General features: G+C 31.6%; 3 protein-coding genes across 5 annotated transcripts in view; 2 read left to right on the forward strand and 1 right to left on the reverse strand.

The window, feature by feature from the left end:
- Window positions 1-10,021, forward strand: part of LOC106683944 (DNA ligase 1) — a 19,520-nt gene extending 9,499 nt beyond the window's left edge. The window contains exons 3-6 of the mRNA XM_067049247.1: window positions 12-144; window positions 1,076-1,227; window positions 2,595-2,789; window positions 8,465-10,021. Of these exons, the coding sequence (XP_066905348.1) occupies window positions 126-144; window positions 1,076-1,227; window positions 2,595-2,789; window positions 8,465-9,958 (1,860 nt within the window). The 5' untranslated portion in view covers window positions 12-125 and the 3' untranslated portion in view covers window positions 9,959-10,021. The remainder of the gene's footprint in view (window positions 1-11; window positions 145-1,075; window positions 1,228-2,594; window positions 2,790-8,464) is intronic.
- A 2,350-nt stretch (window positions 10,022-12,371) lies between these two features.
- Window positions 12,372-25,998, forward strand: part of LOC106683934 (putative inner dynein arm light chain, axonemal) — a 63,623-nt gene continuing 49,996 nt past the window's right edge. The window contains exons 1-7 of the mRNA XM_067049248.1: window positions 12,372-12,414; window positions 12,499-12,649; window positions 12,961-13,077; window positions 13,649-13,781; window positions 17,231-17,376; window positions 19,895-20,092; window positions 21,479-21,541. Coding sequence (XP_066905349.1) covers window positions 12,413-12,414; window positions 12,499-12,649; window positions 12,961-13,077; window positions 13,649-13,781; window positions 17,231-17,376; window positions 19,895-20,092; window positions 21,479-21,523 — 792 coding nt within the window. The 5' untranslated portion in view covers window positions 12,372-12,412 and the 3' untranslated portion in view covers window positions 21,524-21,541. The remainder of the gene's footprint in view (window positions 12,415-12,498; window positions 12,650-12,960; window positions 13,078-13,648; window positions 13,782-17,230; window positions 17,377-19,894; window positions 20,093-21,478; window positions 21,542-25,998) is intronic.
- Window positions 22,288-25,998, reverse strand: part of Tsp74F (Tetraspanin 74F) — an 80,416-nt gene continuing 76,705 nt past the window's right edge. For 2 of the 3 annotated variants that reach the window (XM_014425720.3, XM_067049249.1), the window contains exon 8: window positions 22,292-24,219. In XM_014425720.3, coding sequence (XP_014281206.1) covers window positions 24,172-24,219 — 48 coding nt within the window. In that variant the 3' untranslated portion in view covers window positions 22,292-24,171. Of the gene's footprint in view, window positions 24,220-25,998 lie in introns of all 3 variants that reach the window. The other variant, XM_014425719.3, reaches the window with a different exon arrangement.

A 25,998-nucleotide genomic window follows, 5' to 3' on the forward strand; every position in this document is an offset into this window, starting at 1 on the left:
TATTTTTAAAGGTATCTGAAGAAAAAGCTACTCCTGAGTATGTAAAAGAATTAGGAAGTAAAATACAGAAAATTATAGAGGAGAATAAGTTCCCAAGCAGAGGTTTAAACCACGGAAGGCATGCTATGTACAGCGCCTTATTTGGTAATCCAATTTACTAATAACGTAATATGCATAGTAAGTACATATCATATCCAGCCAGAATACGCCATTCATCCATCAGCAATGCTATCACGTGCACTCCGGAACTTCATTCAGATTAGTGTCCATCGCAGTTTAACGATCCTGTTGTACTTCTTCTAACCTCGTTTAAATATTTTCTGTGAATATTCTTATTTTGGCGACGCCTATATAGTAATCTGAATTAGCGTTAGCATTTCTATGGGTCCTCAGATCCATTATGTCATTTTGTGGCGTGCATCAATAATCACGTGATCAATCTGGGCGATCTCCATGAAATTTGGTGAAATTTTCATTTTTGAAATAAGGCTCTATTGACTCATGGCTCTATTATTAAAAATGAACATAATTAAAATATAATCTAATTATATTTATGGTCTAAATATAATATTTAGGGCGTTACCAGCGGTATTATCTATGAATTTATGCTCTTCCTTTTGAAAATCATATTCAATCACATTCAATCTTTTCACCTGGAAGTGAAAGAACTTTCATTCATTTTCATAGCTACAGTCAATTGGAGTGAAGTTGGTGGACTCAACCTCGTTCTACAAATCCTGTTCCAAAGACGTGTTTTGTCTCATGGCTTATCCTAATTCATGGTGGGATGCTTCTTTTCTACAAAATCTTTTTCCAACCACCGTATTTCTTGAGTGGTTGCAATTGTAATGCGGTAAGTGTTAAGTTGTAAAAAAAACGTCCGAAGGATTATGAAGAGATTAACCTCCGTAGATAAAAATATATATTCTAAATATTTATGATAATTATAATCCGGTTGGATGTTAAATGAAAGATGGTCGGTCCAGTAAAAGAATTAAAGACACATTCTAAATACCGTTAATCTAAGTTCTGACTCATTGTTATTTTTATAGTCAGTAATAAATTACACTTGCAGACGAACTTATACGCCAGATCACTATTGAACATCCTGATATTGGCGAAATTTTAATTAAAATCAGGGATCATTACCGACAGGAAATCAATAATTATGAACAGGTGTTTGCTGCCAGTCAAGCATATGGATGTCGGAAGCAGTTCATGGAGAAAGTAAGAACTAAGCTCTAATTTCTAGCGCGGATTATTTTGGTTTATTTAATTCGAAATTATATTTTTCCTTCCTACGCCGTAGGTTCAAGGCTCTTCTGCTTTAAGGGTTCTGGTAGATCAATAAAGCATCGCAAACTTCGACCACTAGGTATCGTCGCCATTGAAATTTGGTTTAATGTTCTGAAGGTGAGGGCAGTTATATAAGTGGATGGATTGGTGGAAAAATATTACTACTTCTACCTCCTCCTCGGCTATGTACTCGGAAACTCTTTGTCTCTTCACTCAATTCCTTGAAATATGACTACGATCTTTTGGTTTGTGATATAATTAACAAGACATCTTGCTTATTACCAGATTTACCTCATCCCATTCTCTTATCTCTCACTGTTATTCAAAGTTGGCTCAATCTAGATATCCAAAGACATTTCCTTTTTGGCGCATTCATATTCCAATCCTTAAGAAGCAAAATCCTTCCTGTATTATTGAATCCTCACACTGGGATTATCCATCCACTTGTTAAATACAAGATCTCGACCAACTGATTCGCACATCCCTTCTCGTTTAACTGCTTCCTTTGAAAACTCCTTTATTGTTCAAGCTACCTTATTTTGGAATTCCTTACTCACACCCGTTCGTAAAGATCCCTCCCTAACATCTTGTGAACGTCAATTATACAGCCATCTCTTTGAATATCAACCTTCTGTAAAATTGTAAGGTGACAATGAAGTATGTCTTTCATTGTTGCTTTAGTAGAGTCACACCTATAGCACCGGAAAATTCTTCTATCAGCCAGACAATTGTTGCTCAAATAGCCCACATTGTTATTCTTAGATGACCAATTGTGCGAAAATAAAAATGGATTTTTCAGATGCACATTAACTTCCTTCCTGGAGGTCACTATTTCACTATTTTTCGATTTCAGGCGCTTTTTAAGTATTGCTCGATTTAACTATCTTAAAGTTTCCTCTTCCCGTTTAAAGCTAATATTTCAAAAGTGATATAGGACCGTCGCTCCCCGTGGGTCTTAATGGGGCGGGTTCGGCGGTGAAGGGTGGCCTTTTGTGTGTTATGATCTCTTGTGAGATTGTGACGTGTCGTACATCGACCAACCTTCTCGCTACAATTGTCTGTTTGAGAAGTCAGATAAGTAAGCCTACGACCCTCCGGGAGTGGAGGTTTTCTTCTAGCTTTTTTCACATATTCAATTATATCTCATATTTTCTTTCTTACATGAATCGTTCATTAATATTCCAATATTATATATCTTGTATCTTCTATATTTTATTCTATACAAGCTGACTCTAGCCTTATAACGACGATATTCAAAATGATTTGCCCTTATGTAATTTTTCCTTTGATATTTTAAGAATGACGAAAGGCTAATTGAACTGGAAGCTGAAGCTAATTATCTCATTAAAAAACAAGAAAAAGCAATCAAAGACGTGGAAAGGGCTTACGAAGAAAATGTTAGCTTGATAGCAGAATGTGAAGATATTGACGTTGATGATGTCGAATATTGGAAAGCAGTTCAATTTTATCAGAACTACATCAAAAATCTTCTCGTAAGAAGCATTATCAAATATTTAGCAGCTAGAAATAGTTGAGCTATATTGGTAGATTTTCAGTTTTCCATGGTTGTATCTATAATGATAAATATAAATGATTTAAGTCCAGATTCTTGATTTTTCAGGAACGAAAAATAAAGTTCAAAAATTTTATATAAAATCTTATCCGTTCAATACAGTTTTAACCAGGAGAGTAATAGGATTTAATTTAGAATATTAATAAGGATACTATAATTTTGACATACACTCTAATCCTTTATTTCAATCAATAGAGATTTATTTTCTCTTAACATCGATATTTTTTGGACTTAAATCCTATATACTTATCAGTATAGATTTAGAGGTTTTAATTTAATAAATAATTTTTTAATCTATTGAGATAAATAACACACTACATTAACATTAAATGATAAAATACAAATGAAAAAAATAAATGTCGTTAAGAGATAAAATTACAAAATAGTTTTCAAAAGAATAAATATTTTTTTCTTTATTTCTTGTAAAACTTTTTAACTTACATACTCACAATTTATTACAATTTATATAAAGTATTTATTTTACAAGAAACTACTACCCTCTGTAGAACTGCTGGAACGAAAGAATGAATATCATGCAAAACTATCCAGGAACACCCTAGGAATTTTAGAAAAAAAGAAAAGAGATAATAAAGAAAGGAAAACAAAATCCCCAGCTCACGCTCATAAACAAAGACCTCAGGAAAAATATAAAAAAGGGTCTTAAAAAATACTATATGAAGAAGATAAAATAATCGAAATTCTCGAAATGAACAAATCCTTCAAAAAATTCAAAGTTGGGCTAAATGAAAGCAAACACTGGCCATTGAATTACAAAAATAATTAAGAAAAGGAAGTGAGCAATAAAGACAACATGATTGATTTGGCGACAGAATATTACAAAGAATTACATAATGTTGGAGAAGATAAAGTATTTAAAAGAAAAAAAGATACAAGGAGGAGTGAAAATACCGTTCCTACAATATTACAATCAGAAGTGGACAGTATAATTAAATCACTAAAGTGCTGAAAAAACCCTGGACACGATGGAGTTACAAATGAAATCCTGAAAGCTGGAGCTGTGTCACTTAAGTCATAAAAAAAAAGAAGAAACCCCCACAAACTGGAAAACATTAAAAATTGTTTTGATCCACAAGAAAGGGGATATAACTAAATTAACAAACTTCAGACCAATATCATTAGGCGCCATCAATAGGGAAGTCTTTACAAAAATCATCCAAACCAGATTTACAAAACCAATACACGAAATTTTACCTCTGGACCAAGCGGGCTTTAGGAAGGGCATGTTTACAATTGATTTACATATACCTTATACCAACTGATAGAAAAAAGTATAGAATATAACTTAAACGTCGACCTTAGATATGTTGACTTCTCCAAAGCCTTTAACAGCATATATCATAGTAGCATCTCGACAGCTCTCAAGTCGATAGATATTGAGGAAAAATACATTTTTATAATTACAGAATTATATATCGACCACAAAGCATTTATATCTAGCGACTGGAAAGGCAAGGAGATTCCAATCAGGAGATGATTCAGGCAAGGAAATGCTCTATCACCATAGATCTTCAGTATAGTATTGGAACTTATCCTAAAGGAGATAGACTGAGATGAATATGGAATCTATATCAACGGTGTAAAACTGAGCACACTTAATTACGCAGAACATGTGCTATTGATCTCAAGAAGAGAAGACGAAATAGTGACCATGCTAAATCAGCTTATTTATAGAAGTGCCCAACATGGATTATCGCTGAATCTCATGAAGATATTTACGAACTCGCATGTCACCAAAGTGAAAACAGACCTTCCATAAATAAGCATAGTGGACGAAATCACATATCTAGAGCAAAGGATTTCTTTTAAAGATAGGCAATCAACAGAGATTCAAACAAGGACAGCTATGGCTTGGCAGAAATATTGGAGCTTACGAATGATAATAAAAAACAAAAATATTGGCTTTCAATAGCTGTTTATTGCCTGTTATGTCTTATGGATGCCAAACATGGTCCCTCAACAAGCGTCATGAGAAAAAAGATTCAACCATGCCAAAGAGTAATGGAGAGGAGCATGTTAGGCAAAAGAAGAAGCCAAAAGCTCAATAGCCTATCAATAAGGAAGTATACCGGGGTCAAAGATATAATCAGGCACATTAAGAAGATGAAATGACAATGGGCTGGCCATATAATGAGGAAGAACGATGAAAACTGAGCCAAGAACCTAACAGAGTGGATTCCCTTGGAAAAGGAACCGAGGCAGACAAAGAAGAAGATGGGCAGACGAGATGAAGAAGGTAGAAGGAACACTGTGGTCACGAAAAGCCAAGGACAGAAAATACTGGAAAATGAAGATAAGCGAACTCTCAGTGAACCAATGTACGGATAGTCCCCGTTAAAGACTTTATTACTCCTTAAAAAAGGAAGGTCTATATACATGTATAATAACGAAAAAGTAGATTTAAATAATACTATTATAAATGTATATATGTATATAAATAAAGACTATTAATTATTAGTATTATTATTATTACCCTCTACTGTGTGAAAGTGCGGCAACTAAGAGGGAAGTGGAACTCTGGTCACTTATTCTGTACTTTGATGAACTCCATGAGTTTGATACGTTTTGACTATACATTTAAAGTTTTATACTTTTAAAATTCGAAACATTATGTTTGTTTGATAGATACTTTCAAGTATTCTTTTTACACCTAAAAATTAAATTAATTTTTATTTCCGAATTAGTTTAATTGTTCAAAAGGTATTATCTGAGGTTTTATGAAAATTCTAGCAATGTTCGCTATTGCTATATTTGAGGATGTATATACATTAATTAAACAATATTGAAATTTTGATATCAATTAATATATAAATGAAATGATAAGAGGGTAACTATAGTAACAGCTTCGCTATATAATCGTTAATATTGGTCTGATTTAGTTGATTTTTCTTATCATTTCAAACAATTACATTATCTATGATATTGTCGTATATATATGTATATATATTACATAAAATATGAATAATTTTTATATAATAACCTTCATTGTGCTTTCAAATTAGTACTATATAGAAACAATTCAGAATGACTGACCCATCATGTATTCTAAAGGATTTTTTAGGAGTTAAAAAAACTTATACTCATTTTTAGCACCTCTAGTAACCCTAAAATATGAATTTTCGAAAAGGTCAGAAAATTAATTTTTTGTCCTAAACTTTTCGCCTTAAATTGATTACTCGATAAAGAGCACCAAAGGACAGAAATCGGATCTAATTAAACAAATTAGATTTAATTTTTAATTTCTTTGAAAAATGGTATTTGAGGGTTTCAATTGACGTTACAAACGAATATTAGTTACTTTTTCGTAAAAAAATGACTTTGATTTTGTTGAAATCCTCATTTTTTTAAAAATTGTAATAAAAATTCATTTAATAGAATCAGTAATATTTTTTTTTCTTATTCTTCAGTGAGAGACAGATCAATTGACTTATAATAAGTAATCATTAAATTTTTATTTTTAAATCGTAGGGTAGTTTCTCTACTAGCTTGTACCATACCATTATGATATTCTTCCAAATTTACTTGATATATTTTATGTAAAGTTGTAAATATAAAAAAAAAAATCATATATTAGCTAATTAAACGATTTTACACCAATTTCAAGTTAATCCTTTGTGTTAAAGGAGTATTTGTTTTTATATTTTGGAGATTATATTGATCACTTACGTCAGTGTTTATTAAGGTTTCCCATATTCTTTAATATTTTTTAATTTAATAAATATCGATTCCAATAAAAAAAAATGGTGTGTTTAGAGGATTCTTGTTTCCTTTTTTTCAGTTGGACACGAATACTTTTTTTTGTACTTTGATCAGCGGATTCACTGCTTTATTAACTGCTCCAACTTACATCAATATCTCATACTGAAAGACAGATTCAGCCAAATGCGAAATTAACTGTTTTCATTATTTTTTATTTAGAAATCCATAATTGTAGTCTAAACAAAGAGTTTTGTCACAAGTTTCCTGGCCTCGTGTATGTTATTCATTGTTGCTTCAGTGGAATTGCACCTTTTGTTAGAGGGTGCACAAACTATCGTACCAGAAATTCCTTCAACACTCTACCCGTATATTCTTTACTACCTTGAAAAAATATAAATAAATTACTGCCTAACACAACAATTGGTTTAATTCCAAATATTGTGTTTGTAAAATTTGTTGAATCTAAGATTCTATAGTTTAGGGTAAAAGATAACACAGGTCATGGAGTTATGACAATATTCATTGAACACAGTAACAACACGGAACGGAACAATAGAAGAGACACTAACTCGTATATACAATGTGTAAGGTTATACATGAAACGTGGTCGAGACAGTGTTGCCACAGATCCACAAATAAATTATCCAACACTCTCCCTATTTGCGGATTCCTTGGCACTTGATACATTCGCTTTGTTCACGCTCCATAGCATCAACCCACAACTGATTATCCTGACGAAGTAACGCATCATCATAGGACATCGGATCTGACAGCTCGGACCCAGTTGAGAAAGCTGAATTAGTTACAAAATCGTCCAGTGTAGCTGGTGGTCACCTGCTTCTCTCAGGTCTGGTCGATGTTGGTTGTCGTATCGTTGTCGAAACGCTCGTTGGTGGAACAAAGTCCGGGTACATCATCTTGGTTCCAGCTGGTTTCTGTAGATGTGGAGGAATATTCAATGCTTGATACAGTGTTGTGACGACCGCTGTCAGACTGAATGTCTCTCTCCGAAGAATCATCATCAGTCGATTCTGTCGTGTCATCAAAGCCAGAATTAGAATTTTCCACATTTTCCTCTTCCAAATTGGATTCGTTGGAAAGCACATAGAAGTTTTTATCGGTACTTTCGGAAGTGTTTTCTAGTAATGAACTACCCCACTGATTTTCAGAGAATGTTACATCTCTTGATATGAAGGTAATTTTCTTCTGAATGTCATAGAATCATACAACCTGTTCCCTTTTGTCTTGACAATATCCTACAAATATGCAAGGCGTAGATCTGGGGCTGAGTTTAGTTTGCTTCGGTGTAGGAATGTGAGCATATGCGTTACAGCAAAAATTCGAAGATGTTGAAGAGCAGTTTCTTAGCTGTCCACACTTGTTCTGGAGTTGTAACAACAGACATGGACGGTGACCTGTTCAAAAGCTAAGCAGTTTACAGCTTCCGCCCAAAAAACGCAGTCTCTAGTAGAAAAATGTCTTTATTTAAATACAACGTATTAGTATATAGCAGGGCACATCTGCCATACCCTGTGCGGGCGCCTATAATGTAACTAGTATTAGGTACTATAATAAATTAATATAACTATGAAGGGATTATTTTTTAATAATTGTTTTGATTAGAGTAAAATATATTTAAATATCGTTTTTCATAGATTAATATATTAGTTATAAGTCAATATGCCCCCATATTAATATTAAACATAGAATTCGGGAAATTTCCTCATCAATTTGCATTTAAATGCAAATGAGTTGAAAGTCATCGAATTAGGTGAGTACAAAATCGTGGTAATAATTTTAAACAAATTTTTGAGCAAATATATTTATTTAACTTATACTTTTCATGTAAGATATACCATAATTATAATTTTGTTTTAGTACTACTTTGATCTCCGTGCAGAAGAAGATAAAATAATAGAAGGGATTGAAGATAAAGAAGAAGATACAGAAGAAGAAGAGGAAGAAGAAGAAATCGAAACGATTGAAACTTTTTCTTTAGGTGACGACAAATTAGAAGAGGAAGAAGAAGAACCCCCTGTAGCCCCGAACGAAGAAATCAAAGTGGACACTACAAAACAAGCAAAAGAAGAACCAATTGATAAAGACCTCATTTATCGAGACAATGAAGAAGAATTGTTTGATTCAGACCTAAATACTGATCAAACTATCGCTTCAGAAAAACTTAAATCGGAAGATTTAGTTATACTTCCTTCTGAATCTGATCCTGAAGAACAATTACAAAAGCTACTTAATGAGGATTTAAAACATGAAATCAGCTTTAGTGATATAGCAAGAGGATTCATGAAACAAGCTTATGAAGATGAATTGGAAAGAATTGAAGAACAAAAAAGGCTCGAAGAAGAACAAAAGAAATTAGAAGAAGAAAAAAAGAAATTAGAAATGGAAAAAGCAAAACAAAAGGATCGATCTAAGAAAAGAAAACTGTCCAAGCGAAAGGAAGCCGTGGAGGAATTTAGTGAAGAAGGTTCAGAAGAACAAGAAGAAGAGCAAATAGTTGAAGAATCAGTTGATAAAGAAACGCTTCCATCATTTCTAGATGATGAATCAGTTAGGGTATCTAAAGGGCGCAGGGGTTCATTGTACCCACAAGGAGGCGACGAAACAAAAACTGATGAAGAAATCCCGTTCTTAACAAAACCAAAATATGCTCTTCTCAGGAGGCTGACTAATACGGTAAAGTGCAAAGATTTAATTCAACGGATTCCAGATGACGAACCTAGTAAAAAACGTAAAGTAAAGAAGGTGGTTGTAAAAAAAACTAAGCCAAAACTGAAAGTTCAAACACCGGTTGAACCCATTCCAGAAATCACAGAAATTCCACATATTCCAGAAGCTGATAAAGAATTTGATGAAGAATCACTAACTGCTGTCAGAGCATCCGAGTTCAAATGGGGCGTACCTCTCTTACAATATTTTGCGCTAACGGGTCGAAAGGTGTCTTGGTATACCCAAGATCTGATGAAAGATGATGAAGAAGAACCGGAAAAAAAAAAGGATGAAGCGAAAGAAGTTCAAGAAGATGGAACTACAGAAGAAGGAGCTAAAGTAGAAGGAGCTAAAGTAGAAGGAGCTATAGAAGAAGGAGCTAAAGAAGAAGGAGCTAAAGAAAAAGGCGCTAAAGAAGAAGGAGCTAAAGAAGATGAAGCTAAAGAAGAATTTAAAGAGGGAGCTGCTCCCGAAGAGGATTCAGAACTATTCAGCTCAGGCCTAACTGTTGGTAGAACTGAGAGTATTCATAGCAGTGAACTTAGCAAAGAGGATTTAATATCGGTTGAAGAAGAGGAAAAAGAGAAAGATAAAGAAGAAGTATTGACAGAGGAAGAGGATGACGAAAGTGTTTTGCGTTTTTAATCTTCGCAGCGGTCTATTGTAATACGTTTCAATTTCAGAATTAATTAAATTTTTACTCTCACAGTTTATTAATAACAAAAAAAAGTTATATGCATTTAATTATGATATTACTAGACTAAGGATAAGACGAATAGCTAATGTTGAAATCTTATACAAATATGAAATTAAACACTCATAATTATATTATATTTGTAACTACATAAATATTTTGGTTCCTCTAACGTATTTGGAATGAGTTTTCTCATCGTTTGCAGAGATCCAAAGATCTTTCATAATAATTTTAATTTTCATTACTATACTTCTTTCTAAATCAACCATTTAAATAACATACATATTAAACTAAAATTCAGATTAAGAAATATATTATTTTTGATAAAGATGTTAGTACAATAAATTAATTATAAAAAAATTCCATAGTTTATAAAAGATTGGTTTGAAATAGAAAAGGAGGATTTACCTACAAAGAATTATTAGTAGAACCATAAGAAACAACTGTTGTCCTAAAGTTGCTGTTATTGCATTGAAGAAAATTAAAAAGTTTATAACTAATGTTAATAGCAACTGATGCACTTATATAAATAGACATTGAAAAAGTAATTATTAAGTAATGATTTTGATTATTAAAAATCGAGAAAAATAACTCTTCTAAGTGTTAATTTTTATTTTTTACCAACTAGATATTAAATAAATTATTGTTTTCGAATAGAGCGTTTTCAATAACTCAATGTTGAGAAAATAATATGAATTCCCCATCACTAATCTGGAGGACATCCACTTGCTTAAAACCATTTACGTACTTAAATGTATGCTATAGCACATTTTATCACTTAAAAGAGGCGGCTACTGAGATGGGATCACAGATTTCTATGACCTTTATTTGTTGATATAGCATATAGATTTTATTGTCCGGTTGAAGTATTAACTTACGATATATATTAGTTAAGCCATTATTTATTGAAGAAAGGGGGTGGTTTCATTTGATTAAGAACGAAAATTCAATTAATTATTAGGTGTCATGTGGTGGCCCCTAGTGCTTCACAAACTGCTCACTGAAAATACCATTTTCTCTAAATATTTCAGAAAAAAAACATTAAAATTAAAGTAGCTAGCATACAGTATTTACATCACACTGTTCTTTCTTCTTTTCCTACTGATTCAACCGCTCTAAGAACAATTGTATAAATCAAGAAGGGTGCCGCGATTTTTTTTTAGCACAAGGGTACCTAATGAAGTAAGTTAGGGAACCGCTGCTTTAGCGAAGTGATGTTTTTTTGTTGAAAATTCTTACCCTCGTAATGAGTAAGTAAACCTTCAAGAGGCTGTTCTCCGACAATGGGAATGGACAGAGGAGAGAAAGAACATACAGAGTGTTTCATTTTTTTAAATTGCAGTTCCATCTCACTTCATGGCCTCTCGACTTCTTCAGTAATCTAATGGACCAAACTAATCAGCATTATTTAATATATCTAACTCAAATGTTTTACTTTGGCAATTCTATGAACGCATCTGTAACTTATTCAATAGAAGCTTTTATATATATATATCATTTCTCACCTTCGATTAATATTCTTTACAATTCCACAAACAGTCCACTAATACTGAAAGTGGTAGTATATTTAAAATAAGGGATTCAATGCCTGACATTAAGATGAAGGTATTGGAATCCTTCACAATGACACAACCTTCGTCCATGCCACTGTATAAAACCAGATAATCCGTCAATTCTGAGTATGAAATGTAAGAGCATAGCGATCAGCTCATTGCTAGTTTGCTTTGCCTCACTTTCCAAGAGTAACTCCATCAAGCGAGTGGAGGTCTTGCTTGAAACAATTCAGATTGTGGGGTCTTTCGGAATCGTCATATTTCTAAATGGGAGTGTTACTAAAAAACGACATGTGGTTTCGACAGAATCGGTTGGGTCAGTACAACATTAATGTAATGGCGCCACTATCTCATTTTTCGATTTTATGATCATAAAATCAACAATCAACTAAATGATTGTTAAAGTAATTTAATTCGTAGTTTTGTGAGAATCTAATGGAGTGATTTATTGCATTATTCTTCTAAATAAAATTTCTTAAGATTGTTTAAAACATCTATGATATTAACCTAAACATCAATTCATAATAAAAGTTAGGTGCTAACGAGGAACCAATTTCTAAATTAAGACGCTTAGGCTCGCTTATTTTCATTAATTCCGAAAAAATGAAAATTACGATTTTACCACTTAAAAAAAAATAAACAAGGAACCCATTGTAGAGACATTTCACCTCAAAAATCGTTTTTTAGGATACTCATATATTTTATTTTAACTTCGAGATTTCATTCAAAAGGTCACAAGAATAAAGTAATAATTTTTATTTTATTTTTTAAATAGTGTGATTTTTTTTAGAAGTTAGTAGGCACGTGACAGCTTAAGCGATGGCATTTTAAATTTTTCATAAAATTTTTATCATGTAATCACAACTGTATTTTTTCGTTATATACAGATGCTTGTTGTGTCATCATATTGTTTTATAAAAATAGAATTTTTAAAGCAGGATTCCTTTGACTACCGAAATGGCCGATGATATATTCAACGAGGAAAGAGTTGAGAGAACCCCTGTTAAGAAACGGGTACTGATAACAACCTTCCTGAAATGGTCTGCTCCATCAATGGCTCGAAAAGATGAGGTTTATGGACGGTACCAGGTATTAAATTCAAAACTCCTTTTTAAATAGCTTTAACTTTTTTCTTTTCTCCAAGTGATTTTTACAACCGAGTAATGATCAGAAATATGGGGTTAAGTTTGTATCATTAAACGATCCATGGCACAAAATGCCAGAAAGGGATAATAACTTTCAATTACTGTAACTCTAATTCCTCAGAGAAGGGAAAAGTTCTTGTACATATTGTTTTCCTCAATACCCTCCCCTCTACATTTGATTAAGATATTGAACTTTATTAATTATGCATAACAGTACTTTTGTTAAATAGATTCTAGATAAATTGTTTGCACCAGGCTCCCCTAAATATTAAAGTAACGTACGAGGAAAAGTGCGGTGAACTGAGAGAAGTTCTCGACTGTATACGTCCTCCTAGAGCTTGGTACGAAGATGGTGTTTACTGGAGGCAAGAAGTGAGTTTGAGAATACTAGCTTATAGATCTAATTTATTAATCTTTATGGATTCCTCCTTGATATTAATTAATTATAACCACTTTTAAATTAATTATCAAGAAAATAATTCAGCAGTTTGTAAAAAAAAAAAAATATTTCAATAAAGTCGATTTATCCCACGAAGTTTCAGTCAAACATTCTGGCTCAAATAGTAAATTATTGTACTCTATGATTCTAATATTTTGATGGCTTACTTCATGGTGGTAATAAGTACGTTTCCACTAACCTTACGAAAAATACAATAATAATACAATTAAAGGTTTTTTCTTTTTGGAAAATTAAAACTTTTTAATTACGTTTTTGACATAACATATTTTATATTTCTAAATCCGTTCAGCCTAAAGAATTAATTGAAATGCATGAGTCTTAGTTATATTTTTTGTAAAGTAGTGTTAAGTACCACAGTGAAATAAGCCATTGATATATCCATAATTCCAAAATTTCGATTTTCGTTTATATGTTACTTTATTATCGTATATATAAATTAAGAAATATTTACATGGATACCGGAACCAAATTAAATTTAAATAGGTGTCCGATGAGCCTGCAACTCGGCCAGAAGTAATTGCACTAGGCGACGCTCTAGATCAGGCCATTGCAGAATCAAACGCCAGGGAGACTGGTCTATGCGAAATTCGTGAAGTAATTTACGCCGATCTGTTTGGTAATTACTCATATTAAATTACTTGCTTAATGATAGCCTTATTAAGGGTCGTTTGTAGCCGGGGGAGTTGAGACGTCGTTCTTAACAACTTCAAATCTGCAGCGGCGCCGGTTCGAATCCGGCCTAGGGGATTGACTTTCATTTCACGGCGGTCCCATGTAATGAAAACTTGAACCTACTACTTGATCCCCATGGTTAGAATTGGTTGGTATTAGTACAAGAGCCGGGAAGAAAAAATGCAGTTATCTCACCCCAATTTTTGATTACTTTAATGAAAACTATGTATAATTACTAGTCAAAACTGATGAGTCTGCCAAGTATAGGTAGGGGGAATAAAAATCCGGCTGCTGTTTCAAACCTTTAAAAAAACATTCATTTTTCATTCGGAGCTCTATATCTTAAAAACTGCCAACAACACTAGAAAATCTAAAAGAACATTATTTAAGGGAGAGTAAATTTGCTGAAATATGAGCCATAATACAGCTATTTACGTCCAATAGTTCTCGAGATATAGCCTTTTCAAAAGCAACATTTCATAAAAATGTACTGAAATATCAGTAGTTAGTGAATCTATTTTGAGAAATCTATATCTCAATAATCATTCAACGTACAGAAGTCTATTAGCACTCAAATTAAAGCTAGTTTATTGGGCTATAAAGTAGTTTATGAGATTTATTTTCGTAGGAGTAAGTAGTTTTTATGATATTTGACAAAATAAACTCACAAAATGTTAATTTCTAGTTGTTCGTATAAAATGTTGGATTTTTGAAAAATATATCTCTAGATCCATTAGATGCACATATGTCTGCCAACACATAGATAAAGGAAATTTAACATACTATAAAGTAGCTTATGACACTTATCTTTGTAGGAGTAGTAGTTTTTATGATATTCACTTATGAATATAAATTTGGCAAACGCAAATTTGTCCGAACAACTATAAATCAATTTATTTTAGCAAATTTCATGAAAACTACTACTCCTACGGAAATAAACGTCATAAACTACTTTATAGCTCATTAAACTAACTTTAATTTGAGTGCTAATAGACATCTGTACGTCAAATGGTTCTTGAGATATAGATTTTTCAAAATAAATTCACTTACTACTGATCTTTCGGTTCGTCCCATACTACATTTTTATGAAATATTGCTTTTTAAAAATCTAGGGCTCATATTTTAGCAAATTTACTCTACTTTAAATGACAATCTCTTAGGTTTACTTATGTTGTGGCTACTTTTTAAGATAAAGAGCTTCGAACGAAAAATTAATTTTTTTATCGTTTTGAAACAGCCGCTACTTTTTATTCCCCCTACCGATACTTGGCAGACTCATAAATTTTGACTAGTGATTATACATAGTTTTCATTAAAGTAATCAAAAACTGAAGAGAGATAACTAACTTTTTTTCTCCTCTTTGGCTCCCAGATGCCCCCATATGTCAGAAATGACCATACAGAAGATAATTTAAAAAAAAAAAGTTAGCATTATTACTCTTGTGATAATTAAGTATTTGGTAATATTAAAGCAGAACAACTCATTGGTGATTTTCGGCCTAACTGAATAGTAATACTTGTCCTTTAGTAGTAATACTACTAACTGAATAGAACTAATAGTAATACTAGTCCTATAGTAGTAGTACTACTGATTAGAAATAATAGTAATAATAATCCTATAGTAGTAGTATTACTGAGTAGCACTAATAGTAATACTAGTCCTATAAATTACTAGTAATAGGACTACTAACTGAATACTAGGACTGATCTGAATTCCAAACTTTTAAATAAATTACCACAAGTTTGTTCATATCCTTAACTAACAGGAATCGAATATTTTTCGCCACAAAAACTTTTTTATTAATAGGTTTAATGTTCAGTAATTTTATTTTTGTCTGTTTAATTAACTTATCATCACTTAAATCCACATAATTATGGATAATTCATCTCAATATAGGTGTTATAAAATATAATCAATTTTCCATTATTTGTTTTAGAGAAAACCTTTTCTTTTTTTTTTTTATTCCAATGAGTTCTGCTTTTCTTTCTTTCAAGATTAAAGTACGTCAATAGTACTACATCGTAAAAAAAAATAACATAAATTTGTAGCCATTGCGAAAATTGTATTTCTTGTTCAATTATTAAATTTTCATTTTCATATGTTCTTATTCTAGTTTCGAACGACTTCTCATCGCTATTTACAGTTTTGAAAAGATTCTGTGTTTATTTAAAAAAAATGTTAAAGGATTTTCACCGAAAGTTTTAGAGATGTTAGAGCATCCAAATTTTCACTTCTAGCTGAATGTGATTGTTTAACTATTTTATTGGACGATAACAATAATTTGTTTCTTGTGTCATTTACTACTTATTAAACAATTTATTATTAGAACAATGTCCATAGTTTCAATATTTTCACATATTTTCCTTTACTATCCATATATAACAACATGTTCTTGGGTCTACGAAATAAATTTTAAATAGTTCTGAGGGAAAAGGAAGTTGAGCGGTCATGACATAATTTTTGTGGAAGCTAAATGTATAGGAGCCCGATGTACAAAACATATTTCTGCAAATAATATAAAACAAATTATTTTCTACCACACAAGATTGAAACACATCTCTGGCGGCCTTAAAACTCTAATTACCTAAATAAGTGAATTAAGTAACTAACTGGATTTTTTCTTGCTTTTCGCTTATAACTTACAAACGGTGTATTGGAGCGAAAAAATTACAGTACGAAAAATTTACTGGCATTAAATTATGCATCGAATAAGTACTATTACTTATTAATTCGGTCAAGTAGTAAGCCGTCGAAAAAAAGAAGATCTCAACTTCATTTATTCCTTACTTTATTAAACTAATTTGCTGCTTAGTAAGCGTTTCAGAACTCCCATAATTAATTTCTGCGTTAAGTGTAAACTCAGATGTATTACTATATCTGTTTTTTACTAAACTTGTAAAAAAAAAAATTAATTAAATTAACTATTACTAGTTATTTGTCACAAGTTGTTATTACTTTACCGAATTAATAAGTTATAGTGGTGATCATTTGATGCATAATGTAATGCTGTTTAAAGTTGTATACTACAACGTTTTCGCTAAGATACACCTTGTGGGATTCAAAGGCGATAAACACGAAAAAAAAAAATTTCGAAATGTTTAAAAATAGTTAAAATAATACATTTTAGGACCGCAAGAATTGCGTTTTCGTGTTAAGTTTAGTAGAAATAAGTAATTTTAAAATTACTTGTAGAAGTATGTTTAAGTGCTGGATTTTATTCATTGGGATCCTGTATTAAAATTTCCAAGTTGTGTACTATTAAATAAACTTATATTTAAACGAACATGGTTATCATTAAACTGTTATTCATCTTCATACTTACATCATAAAATAAAGAACCATAACAACACACGTTTATACGACGAATACAGTTGGCGTTCTCATTTCTTCCAGATGAACTTATTCGACAGGTAACGATCAACTGCATAGAACGGGGACTTCTTCTCTTGAGGATAAGAAACGAAGCAGAAGATTCTATAAGAGCATTTCAGCGTCTATTTGCGAGCAGTATAGGGTACGGTTTCAGGAAGACTTTAGAAGTAAGTATATAAACAGCATATAGAATAGCAACTTTGTTTTATTAATTAGTGGTTGTAACGCTTGATCCTGAAAGAGTCTTCTGATGTACCTACCTGCGTTAGTGCTTATTAGACCCTTTTTCGGCATATTGAAGCCATTTTTAAAATATGCAAGTTAATATTAGCGTGTTCTTAGAATAGCTGCATCTTTAAAAAATTGGTGCATAGCGCATCACACAACTTTCACATACCACTATAATTTGAGTTCAAATTAATCCTCAGACGTTTCAGAACAGATATTTTTATACTATTCTCTGTAGCAATATTTCCCTCACTAGTTTTCCTAATGAGGCTACCAGTTGACTGTTTGGCTCAAATTTGTACAGTTTTCAGGAAGGTATTTATAATAATATTGCTAGTTGGATAATTTTAACATGTATTTTTTTGGCTAAAGAATGGCAGAAATAGAAAATTGAAAATGCTAAGAATTATATTTTGTGGTTAATCAGCCTCTCCATTGAAAGGTTCATATTTAGGTTGAATGGGATCAAAATAATTATTATTTAATAACTATGGTGACAAGAAAATGTTATCAGATTGGAGAAATGGAAAACCCACTGCACATGCGCCAGCGACTTAGAACCCATGTCAAAATGGAGTTTTTATTTATGGATTTATGGTCATGTTCCCATTATCTTCTATGATGGAAATGTATTTTTGAACTTACAAAAACTTTTCCTCTTATCTCTTAAAGTTAAATATGAAATATTTTCATATCAAGGGTATTTATCCAATTTTATTACGAGTGAGTAAAAGCGTGAGATGGTGGAAAAATCCGTATTTAAGCCCTGTCAGACCATTTGTATTAGAATAAGAAGAAATAACACTTAATTTTACGTTTATTTACTCAGTTAATTCTAAATCATTAGTTTTTGAGAAAATCATATAAAAGTGTAAAATCTATTCTCCAAAGTGGTACTTCCACTAAGTCAATTTTAAAAAACAGTTGTAACATCCCAGGCATACATCTGCTTTAAACATGTAATTTTAGTTTTGTATAACTATTGCTTTTAAGCTAGTCTGTTGGCAGACATAGGCTAATTTAGTAACACTTGGGGTAATAGTTTACCGCAGCTCCCCCAAAATGGCGGAAGTCAATTTTTACCGAACGTGAGTGTACTGGCGGTCCCGAATGGACCCGACTATGGACGGCATAGGTTAGGTTACGATATTAACCACCTTTCATGAGGGAAAATTTCTGTCCCTGCACACTTACTCCTTTCCCCTCTTGTTATTTTGATGCAAGGGATCTCGTTTATTTATGTCGAAAAATTGGATGCTAAATTTTTCATGATTTCATTAATGATGCCATGATTATAAAAATTGAAACTCTGATTGATTTAAATAATCTCTTAGGTAGCCTTTATATCACACCTGGGCACACTAAAATCCTGGGCCAAAGGCGATGACTTCTGTCAAAGAAGGAAAGCCGCCTTAATTTGAAGATAAAATGGAGAAAAAAGACCGACTAGGACCGAAAAGCCAATGATCTGCCTACCCCCTCTTAAGGATAAGTAAAAGAGAGTGGGAGCGTAAATGGTCCATTGGTCCAATGAAAAGAACGGAGATCGGAAGTAGGAATGAGAAGTAGAGGGGACAAAAGGAGTAAAAAGAGCAGGAGGAGAGAAGGAGACAACAGTTGAGAGGGGGTTGATAATCAGTTCAAGACAATTGAGAGGGAGTCGTAGATCAGCCGATCAGAGTTGAGAGGGAGTCGAAGACCGATTGGAGGGAATAGGCGGAAGTCACACATCGCAGGGATTCAGCAGAGGCTGCCGGCAGGCTACGGAATGACGCGGGACCAAAGATCTGCTCCGCCACTACTGCCAAGATTGACAGGCCCACCAAAATAAGTAAGACTTTTCCGTTGTAATTTGAATGGGAATAATAGATTTGATAAACTTAGAGTCAGTATAAATAACAAAGATCCCAACTGGTACTTCTCAATTCAAAATATAATAATTAAAGTTTAAGGAAATAGATCTTCCATGCTCTCTCATAATATTATTCTTGCTAGTGTATATATGATTGTAAATATAAAATATGCAACAAAAACTTTACTTTATAATTAAGAATCCCTGCATGCCACCTCATAATAATAGCATAGTAAATAGATAAACACGACACCGTTGGAGAAGAACTCCAATGGTTAATTATAAATATTCATATCTAGCATACCATAGCAAAGGGGTTTATGGTGTCTAGTGTTTGAGTTAAATGTATTGCATACATTTTCAGTCGGTTGAGATTCATAATACAAATACATACAATACATAGTATAAATACACAGATATATAAATATATAGATATAAATACATAACATAAATACATGAATAAATTCAATGACTGTAAAATAGGAAACTTTTCTAATATTATTGTAAATATAGATTATTCATTTAAATAATCTCTTAATTCACTATCTAACAAAGATAGTAAAATATATTCTTAAAAAAATTAAAAAGTTGCTCTTACTCCGCAGGCTGATAAGGACATAGAACTTCTTAAGGAGGAAGTTAATAAACTTTATGAAGAGAAACTGACCTTGGAACATGAACTGGAAAATGTTATGTTTACGATTGCTACGAGAGAGAAAGAGTTGGCTGAGAGAATGGAAGAAATTCAATCAAAGCACAGAAACCAGCTGGAACTCCTCATGGAAGTGCAGACTAATCTAAAGGTGAATTGTTGAATTAAATATATCAACACAAGGTTGCCTTACTTAAATAAACTATTGTTCAAGAAAGTTTTTTATAGCAACTTTTGGGGAGGCAAAATCTCGAACCAATATCAACTGGATTTCCCAATTTATACATCTCAAACTCGAGTAAGACAATTTCAATATTTCACTAATAAATCGGTGACTCAATACTTGTTCAAAATGTTGGATAGTTTCATCTTTGTTGGTTTAACGCCCATTTTGAGGGAATGTTTTTCAATACAGCACATTTGGTTCACTTTTTGTTTGTATTCACTAAGAGATTATTTATAATTACGACTCCTCCAATTGTGCAAATAATGTTTGTACATGTTAAATTTATTAATTTTTTATTGTCATCAAGGATTTTTATAATTATTTTCACTTGTAAAAACTAATGTGTTTCCCCCCTTCTTTTTATTATTATAAACAATTAATTTACGTCTCAGAAATTATTAAACATTTTTTTTTCAAAATCTAAGTACCGAATAATAATTTATCGATTATACTTTATAATACTAATACTTTTGGAAGATAAACCAACAGCTGACGATGTGTAATCTAATGTAGGAAGATAGTCCGAGTGCCATTCAAGGAAGTCACAAAATAGTAAAAGAAAAAAACTATTTATTACAACAGATTTCAGAGTTGACTCTGAGGCCTGGAAATTTCAGAGTCAATGTCTAGAGCTCACCCCTGATGAAGACCTCCAAAGTGAGACGAAACGTTGCTTACTAATAAATAGTTTTATTTTTACTGTTTTCTATCTAACGCGCGGACTACTACAATACTGTGCATTTTTTAGCTACTATGTAACTTAAAGAGGTCCCACTAAAAACGTTCCCACATTCCTTCAAACTTTTCAGAGATAAGAAAAAAAAGTATTACTTAACAACTAAATTAACATATTTTCAGTTTTGGCGTATAGGAGTCTTCCTAATAATAGTGTGGGCTGGTTTTGAATTGCGCGCCAATGTAGTTGGTTTAGTGAAGTAGTACCAATTTTGTTTTCCAAATTTATTTAGGACGAAGCCCATCATTTGGTCCTCTGTTTTCGAATAAAAACAAGAAATATGAATGTGTAAATATGAAGGAATATCTAGCGCTAGATAAAATAAATGATTTGAATACTTTTTGGAAATAAAGGATTCAGTTGTTCATGCAGTGTTGCCTACTTGTTGCAATTATTATTAAACTAAGATGACTGTTTGGATCAGCTATGGAAAGTGAACGGAGGGGTAAAGGATTAATATATTTAACTGGATCTAATGTTTTTATTACCTGGCTTTTAATCCAGTGAACTATTTTCACATATAATTGTTCTACCTTTTGGTAATCACCTACTAAATAATGTTTCTCCTTTTGCAGTATCAGCTTCTCTCCATTACCTCTCTGAACAAAAGCAAGACTTGAGGAAAACCATTATTACAAGTATGCTAAGTTAACTAAATTATATTAAAAATTAGATGATATGACTGTTGATTTATTGTTAATGAGCGATATTTAATAACAATAATTTTCAATTTTAATATTTCAATAATTTGTAAGCAATTTTTTTAAAGATCTAGGTGAAATCGTGAATTTAAAATTTACATTCAATTGGAAATCGGATCTGATTAAAACACATACACAATATCACCAATAAGATTGTGGTTTACATTGGCATACCGATAAAATATAAAAATTAAAACTATTTATTGCGGTTCACAATAAATATTTTTACTTTTTTAGTACCTTTTCTGAATGCCACCCTGACTATATTCCTACAATTTAATTTATTGTCAATGAGGTGTATATAGTTGACCGTAGGTTACTGATTGGAGAAGATGGTCGGGGGGTGCGGTCAGCGAAGAAACAACATAAATAAACAAAAAATATTTACTATGCCGACGTTTCGACCTGATTTTGTTTATTTATGTTGTTTGTCTGCTGACCCTCCCCCCCCCCCCCTTCTCCAATTATTAATTTACGGTCAACTATCCTCAAATCATTAATTTATTGCCCTACTTAATGTAAGATTTTTTATATTAATATCTCCAATGGTGTTTCAAATGTTTCATTTCTTCTTGCTTGCATTTTCCTTAAGTAAGGAATAATAATATACTTTTCTTCTCATAGGTGTTTTACAAATTCATAAGTATTATAAAACAGGTGTCATTGAATAATAAAAACGATAAAAACTTTTTTTTGTTCATCATTTATATTTTGAAGTATTTCATTGATGGAACAGCACTAAAGTAAACTTTTACCTAAAGAATTGTTAGTACTAAGACATTTCCTTATAATGTAGCGAAATATTATTTAAATACTTGACTCAGAATCTCTGATGTACGTTATTGTAAATGGTGTAAGGAAAAGTTTAAAGTAATTAGACAAAATTTACAGTACATTACTGCATTTGTTTATAAAGAAAATGTCAAATTAAATGATTAATTTAATTGGGATAATTGAAAACTTAAATTATTTGTAAAAATTCTTTTTGCTTTGGAAATAGTTAATCAATTGAAAATAATATTTTCTGGTACCAGTTTCCCTTAAACCTTTTTACCTTTGAGGTACAGTATTTATAACAGAATTTTTTTTTTATACTGACGTTTACCGATTTAAGGCTAAATAAATAATGAAACTCTACATATAATTTAGTTAATAACTTTGTTTCTATGGTAAATTTATGAGCTAAAAACATATTTGCCAACTAATTTATACTCTCTAGTAATGATCATTTAGAATACAGAAACTAAATAATTTATAAATAATAATATAATAAGTTTTTTCTCATTTTTTTTTATATAGATAGATAAGTAATTAAGAACTTCTGATATTACATCTTAAGCTGTTTATATCATTAATAATTAAATAAGTTTACATAAATAAATTAAAGATTATTTACAAAAATTCTAAGAGTAATACTACAGCTTGATCCGACATAAAACTATTGTATTATAATTATACATCTACACCAAAGTTTTTATTTTATTTTATTTACAATCGTTTTTACTGGTAGATATCATAATGGTAACCATGAATTATAACCTCAATGATTGTGTCCTATGTTAAGTATTACTAATGATATATAAAGTATGTTTAGCCTACATTGAGAATATTTGGAATAATGTAATACCTCCAAATCAATCAATAAATAAAAAATGTCCTATTAAGGTTTGATTTGATTCAGTAAAGAAAACAAACATATTCTTACTATAAACACAGTTATACACCATCTTAATACCTAAATTACAGACCTTATTTTCCTTATCTGAAACCTGGCATTGTAGTAACATGTTGATTAAAATGCATGATTTAGAATTCAAATAACAGTATTGGAATTTTAATTCAGTATTAAACAATAAAGATTTTTTTTCATTTACTGAGTAATGTGTTGTAGGATTTCATTTCTTCATACATACCATTAAAAAAAGTATAATTATGCTGTAACGGTAATTATAAATTTTATTAATGATTCCTAAAGCTCAACCACCAATTAATAATTATATTGCCTAAATATTCAATAATTAATTGAATTACATAAATTAATTTATTGAGTTAAGTGCCTTAGTAATCCAAATTGAGATTCTCAGGAATACACCTCTCTAATCTCTTGAAGGATTTTTTTACCCCGTAAATAAAAGATATAATTAGATGTAGGTACAAGATATAACAATAGTATAGAACAGTATGCACTTCTTAATGAAAATAATAAACATACAAAAGTATTTACAATAATATACAATAATTATATAAGTATACTTACACAAATATGGCTTTGATTTAGAAAATTATTTTGATAAAATATTGTAAAAGACAGCATTTTTATTTTTATTCTCATTAGTAATCAATATATTTTAATATTTCTAAGGTTTAAGATTGAAACAGTGATGTTATGCATTGTAAATTTTATGCTGCTAATTATTAATGAAAAAAAGTTCAGCTGACTATTTTTTATCAGCTGTATAAGTCAACTTGATAGATTATTGTTTGAATTAATCTATGACTAAGTATTTCAAAATAAATTAGGTTTTGAAGGTTCATGGTATAATTTTTTGCAGCTATAAATATTATGATCATTCTATCATTTTGAACATTGCCAAGGAAAATATTAGACCCAGGACCTGTAAAGAAAAAAATATATAAAATAAGTTACTTATATAAATTTCTTCTTATTTGGTAGTGTGTATGAATGAAAAAATAATTTTATTTTGGAACAAAAGTCCCATAAGAATAAATTGATGGTTCACACATAAGGATGAATTGTAATCAGAAAGATTCACTATGCAGGTTAAAATTACATTAATACATTAGATTAAATTACAATTCATATTGGTAATCAATACATGTACATTCACATTGATATGGAGGTTGGTATTTGGTTATGTAATAAGTATAAGAATAGGTATTGTTGAAAGGAGAGAACGGAGAAGGATTGGTGAATTGAGATGGGAAGAGAATTACAAAAAGAGGTTGCACTTATGATGAAGTATTTCCTGATGGAGGTGGTTCTATGCCATATATAAATATATAAATCAATCAGTTTGGATCTGGTGTTTAATGATTGGATGGATGAACATAGGAGGAAAGGATACTAGGAGCTTACTGGTATTCTGAGGGATAGAATCACGGAATCTTAGGAATTGTTTAAGTACTATTATGGATTTTCATGTAGTCTGGGAAATATGATTATTCCTGAGGAGGTGTTGGTCGAAGGTAACTCGAAGGTTTTTTATTATGGAGTAGAAGTGAATCGGTTAGTTGTTAAGGAAAAGTAAGGTATTAGTAAGGGAGAAAATAAAGTAGGTGCTTGGAACCCAATAAGAATGGTCTAAGTTTTTCCAGCATTTTATTGAAAATTGTTTAAAAATTGTAAATTATAAATTGTTGCTGTCTTGTATCTTTTGGTTGGCCTCAAGCCTCTCAGAGGGATAAGAGGTCAACTTGGGGGTCGTCAGCATACAATTGGTATTGTGAGTGGTGAGTGGAATCAGATTGATCATTAATGTAAATGAAGAAAAGGGTTGGTGAAAGTGAGAACTCCTGAGAATCACCTTGGGTCAGAAGAATGATGACTGCTTGGGAACAATGGGACAAGAAGGAAAGGAACCACTTTAGAACACTATTTGATATGGAAAAGTTTTGAAGTTTAGTGAGGAGGATCTTATGGTTAACAGTGTCAAAGGCTTTAGAAAAATCACAAAGAGCTAGCATTTAAATTTGCTGTTTGTCTTTGGAGGATTGGAGTTCTTGGGAGATTTTCAATAGAGCAGATTGTGTACAATGTTGGGAGCAAAAACCAGATTGGAAAGGATTAAGGAGAGTTTTTGTTCAAGAAAGTTATTAAATTCGGAGTAGACTAATGTTTCAAGTGGCTTGGACAAATTGGATAGAACGGAAGTCTGAAACTGAGAAGGAGAAGGTACTTTGTTCAATAGTCAGATCAACCCTTTCTTCCAGGCTTTGGGAAAATGGAAATTTGAAGGAAAAAGTTATAAATGTGCAGAAGTACAGGTAGAATGATAAGGAGACAAAGTTTGATGATCTTTACAGGAATTAGTTCTGGAGGATCGCGGAGATTGGGTTATCCCTGGACGGAGATATAATATGAACTTATGTAAGAAAGGGAAACATGTACTTACAGGTTTTGCAACTGAATTGTTAACAAGATGCTTTGTCAAGAAAACTAGTCCATCATCCAAATATATTATAAGTGAAAAAGTATGTTTTATTTTAGAACTAATATGACCTCTATATGAGCACAGTGATACAAAGAGATATGACTTAACAACATATAAAGTGGAAATATAATTGTGTAGGATCTTTGATTACTCAGCCCCCACGGGCAAGTCACTTACTGCTTGGGTAACCAGGTAGGCTCAGGTACAAAAACTTTAGTCCAA

This window comes from Halyomorpha halys, unplaced genomic scaffold (genome assembly GCF_000696795.3).
Source record: "Halyomorpha halys isolate HHAL.00 unplaced genomic scaffold, Hhal_1.1 Scaffold531.1, whole genome shotgun sequence".
Classification (NCBI taxonomy): Eukaryota; Metazoa; Arthropoda; class Insecta; order Hemiptera; family Pentatomidae; genus Halyomorpha; species Halyomorpha halys.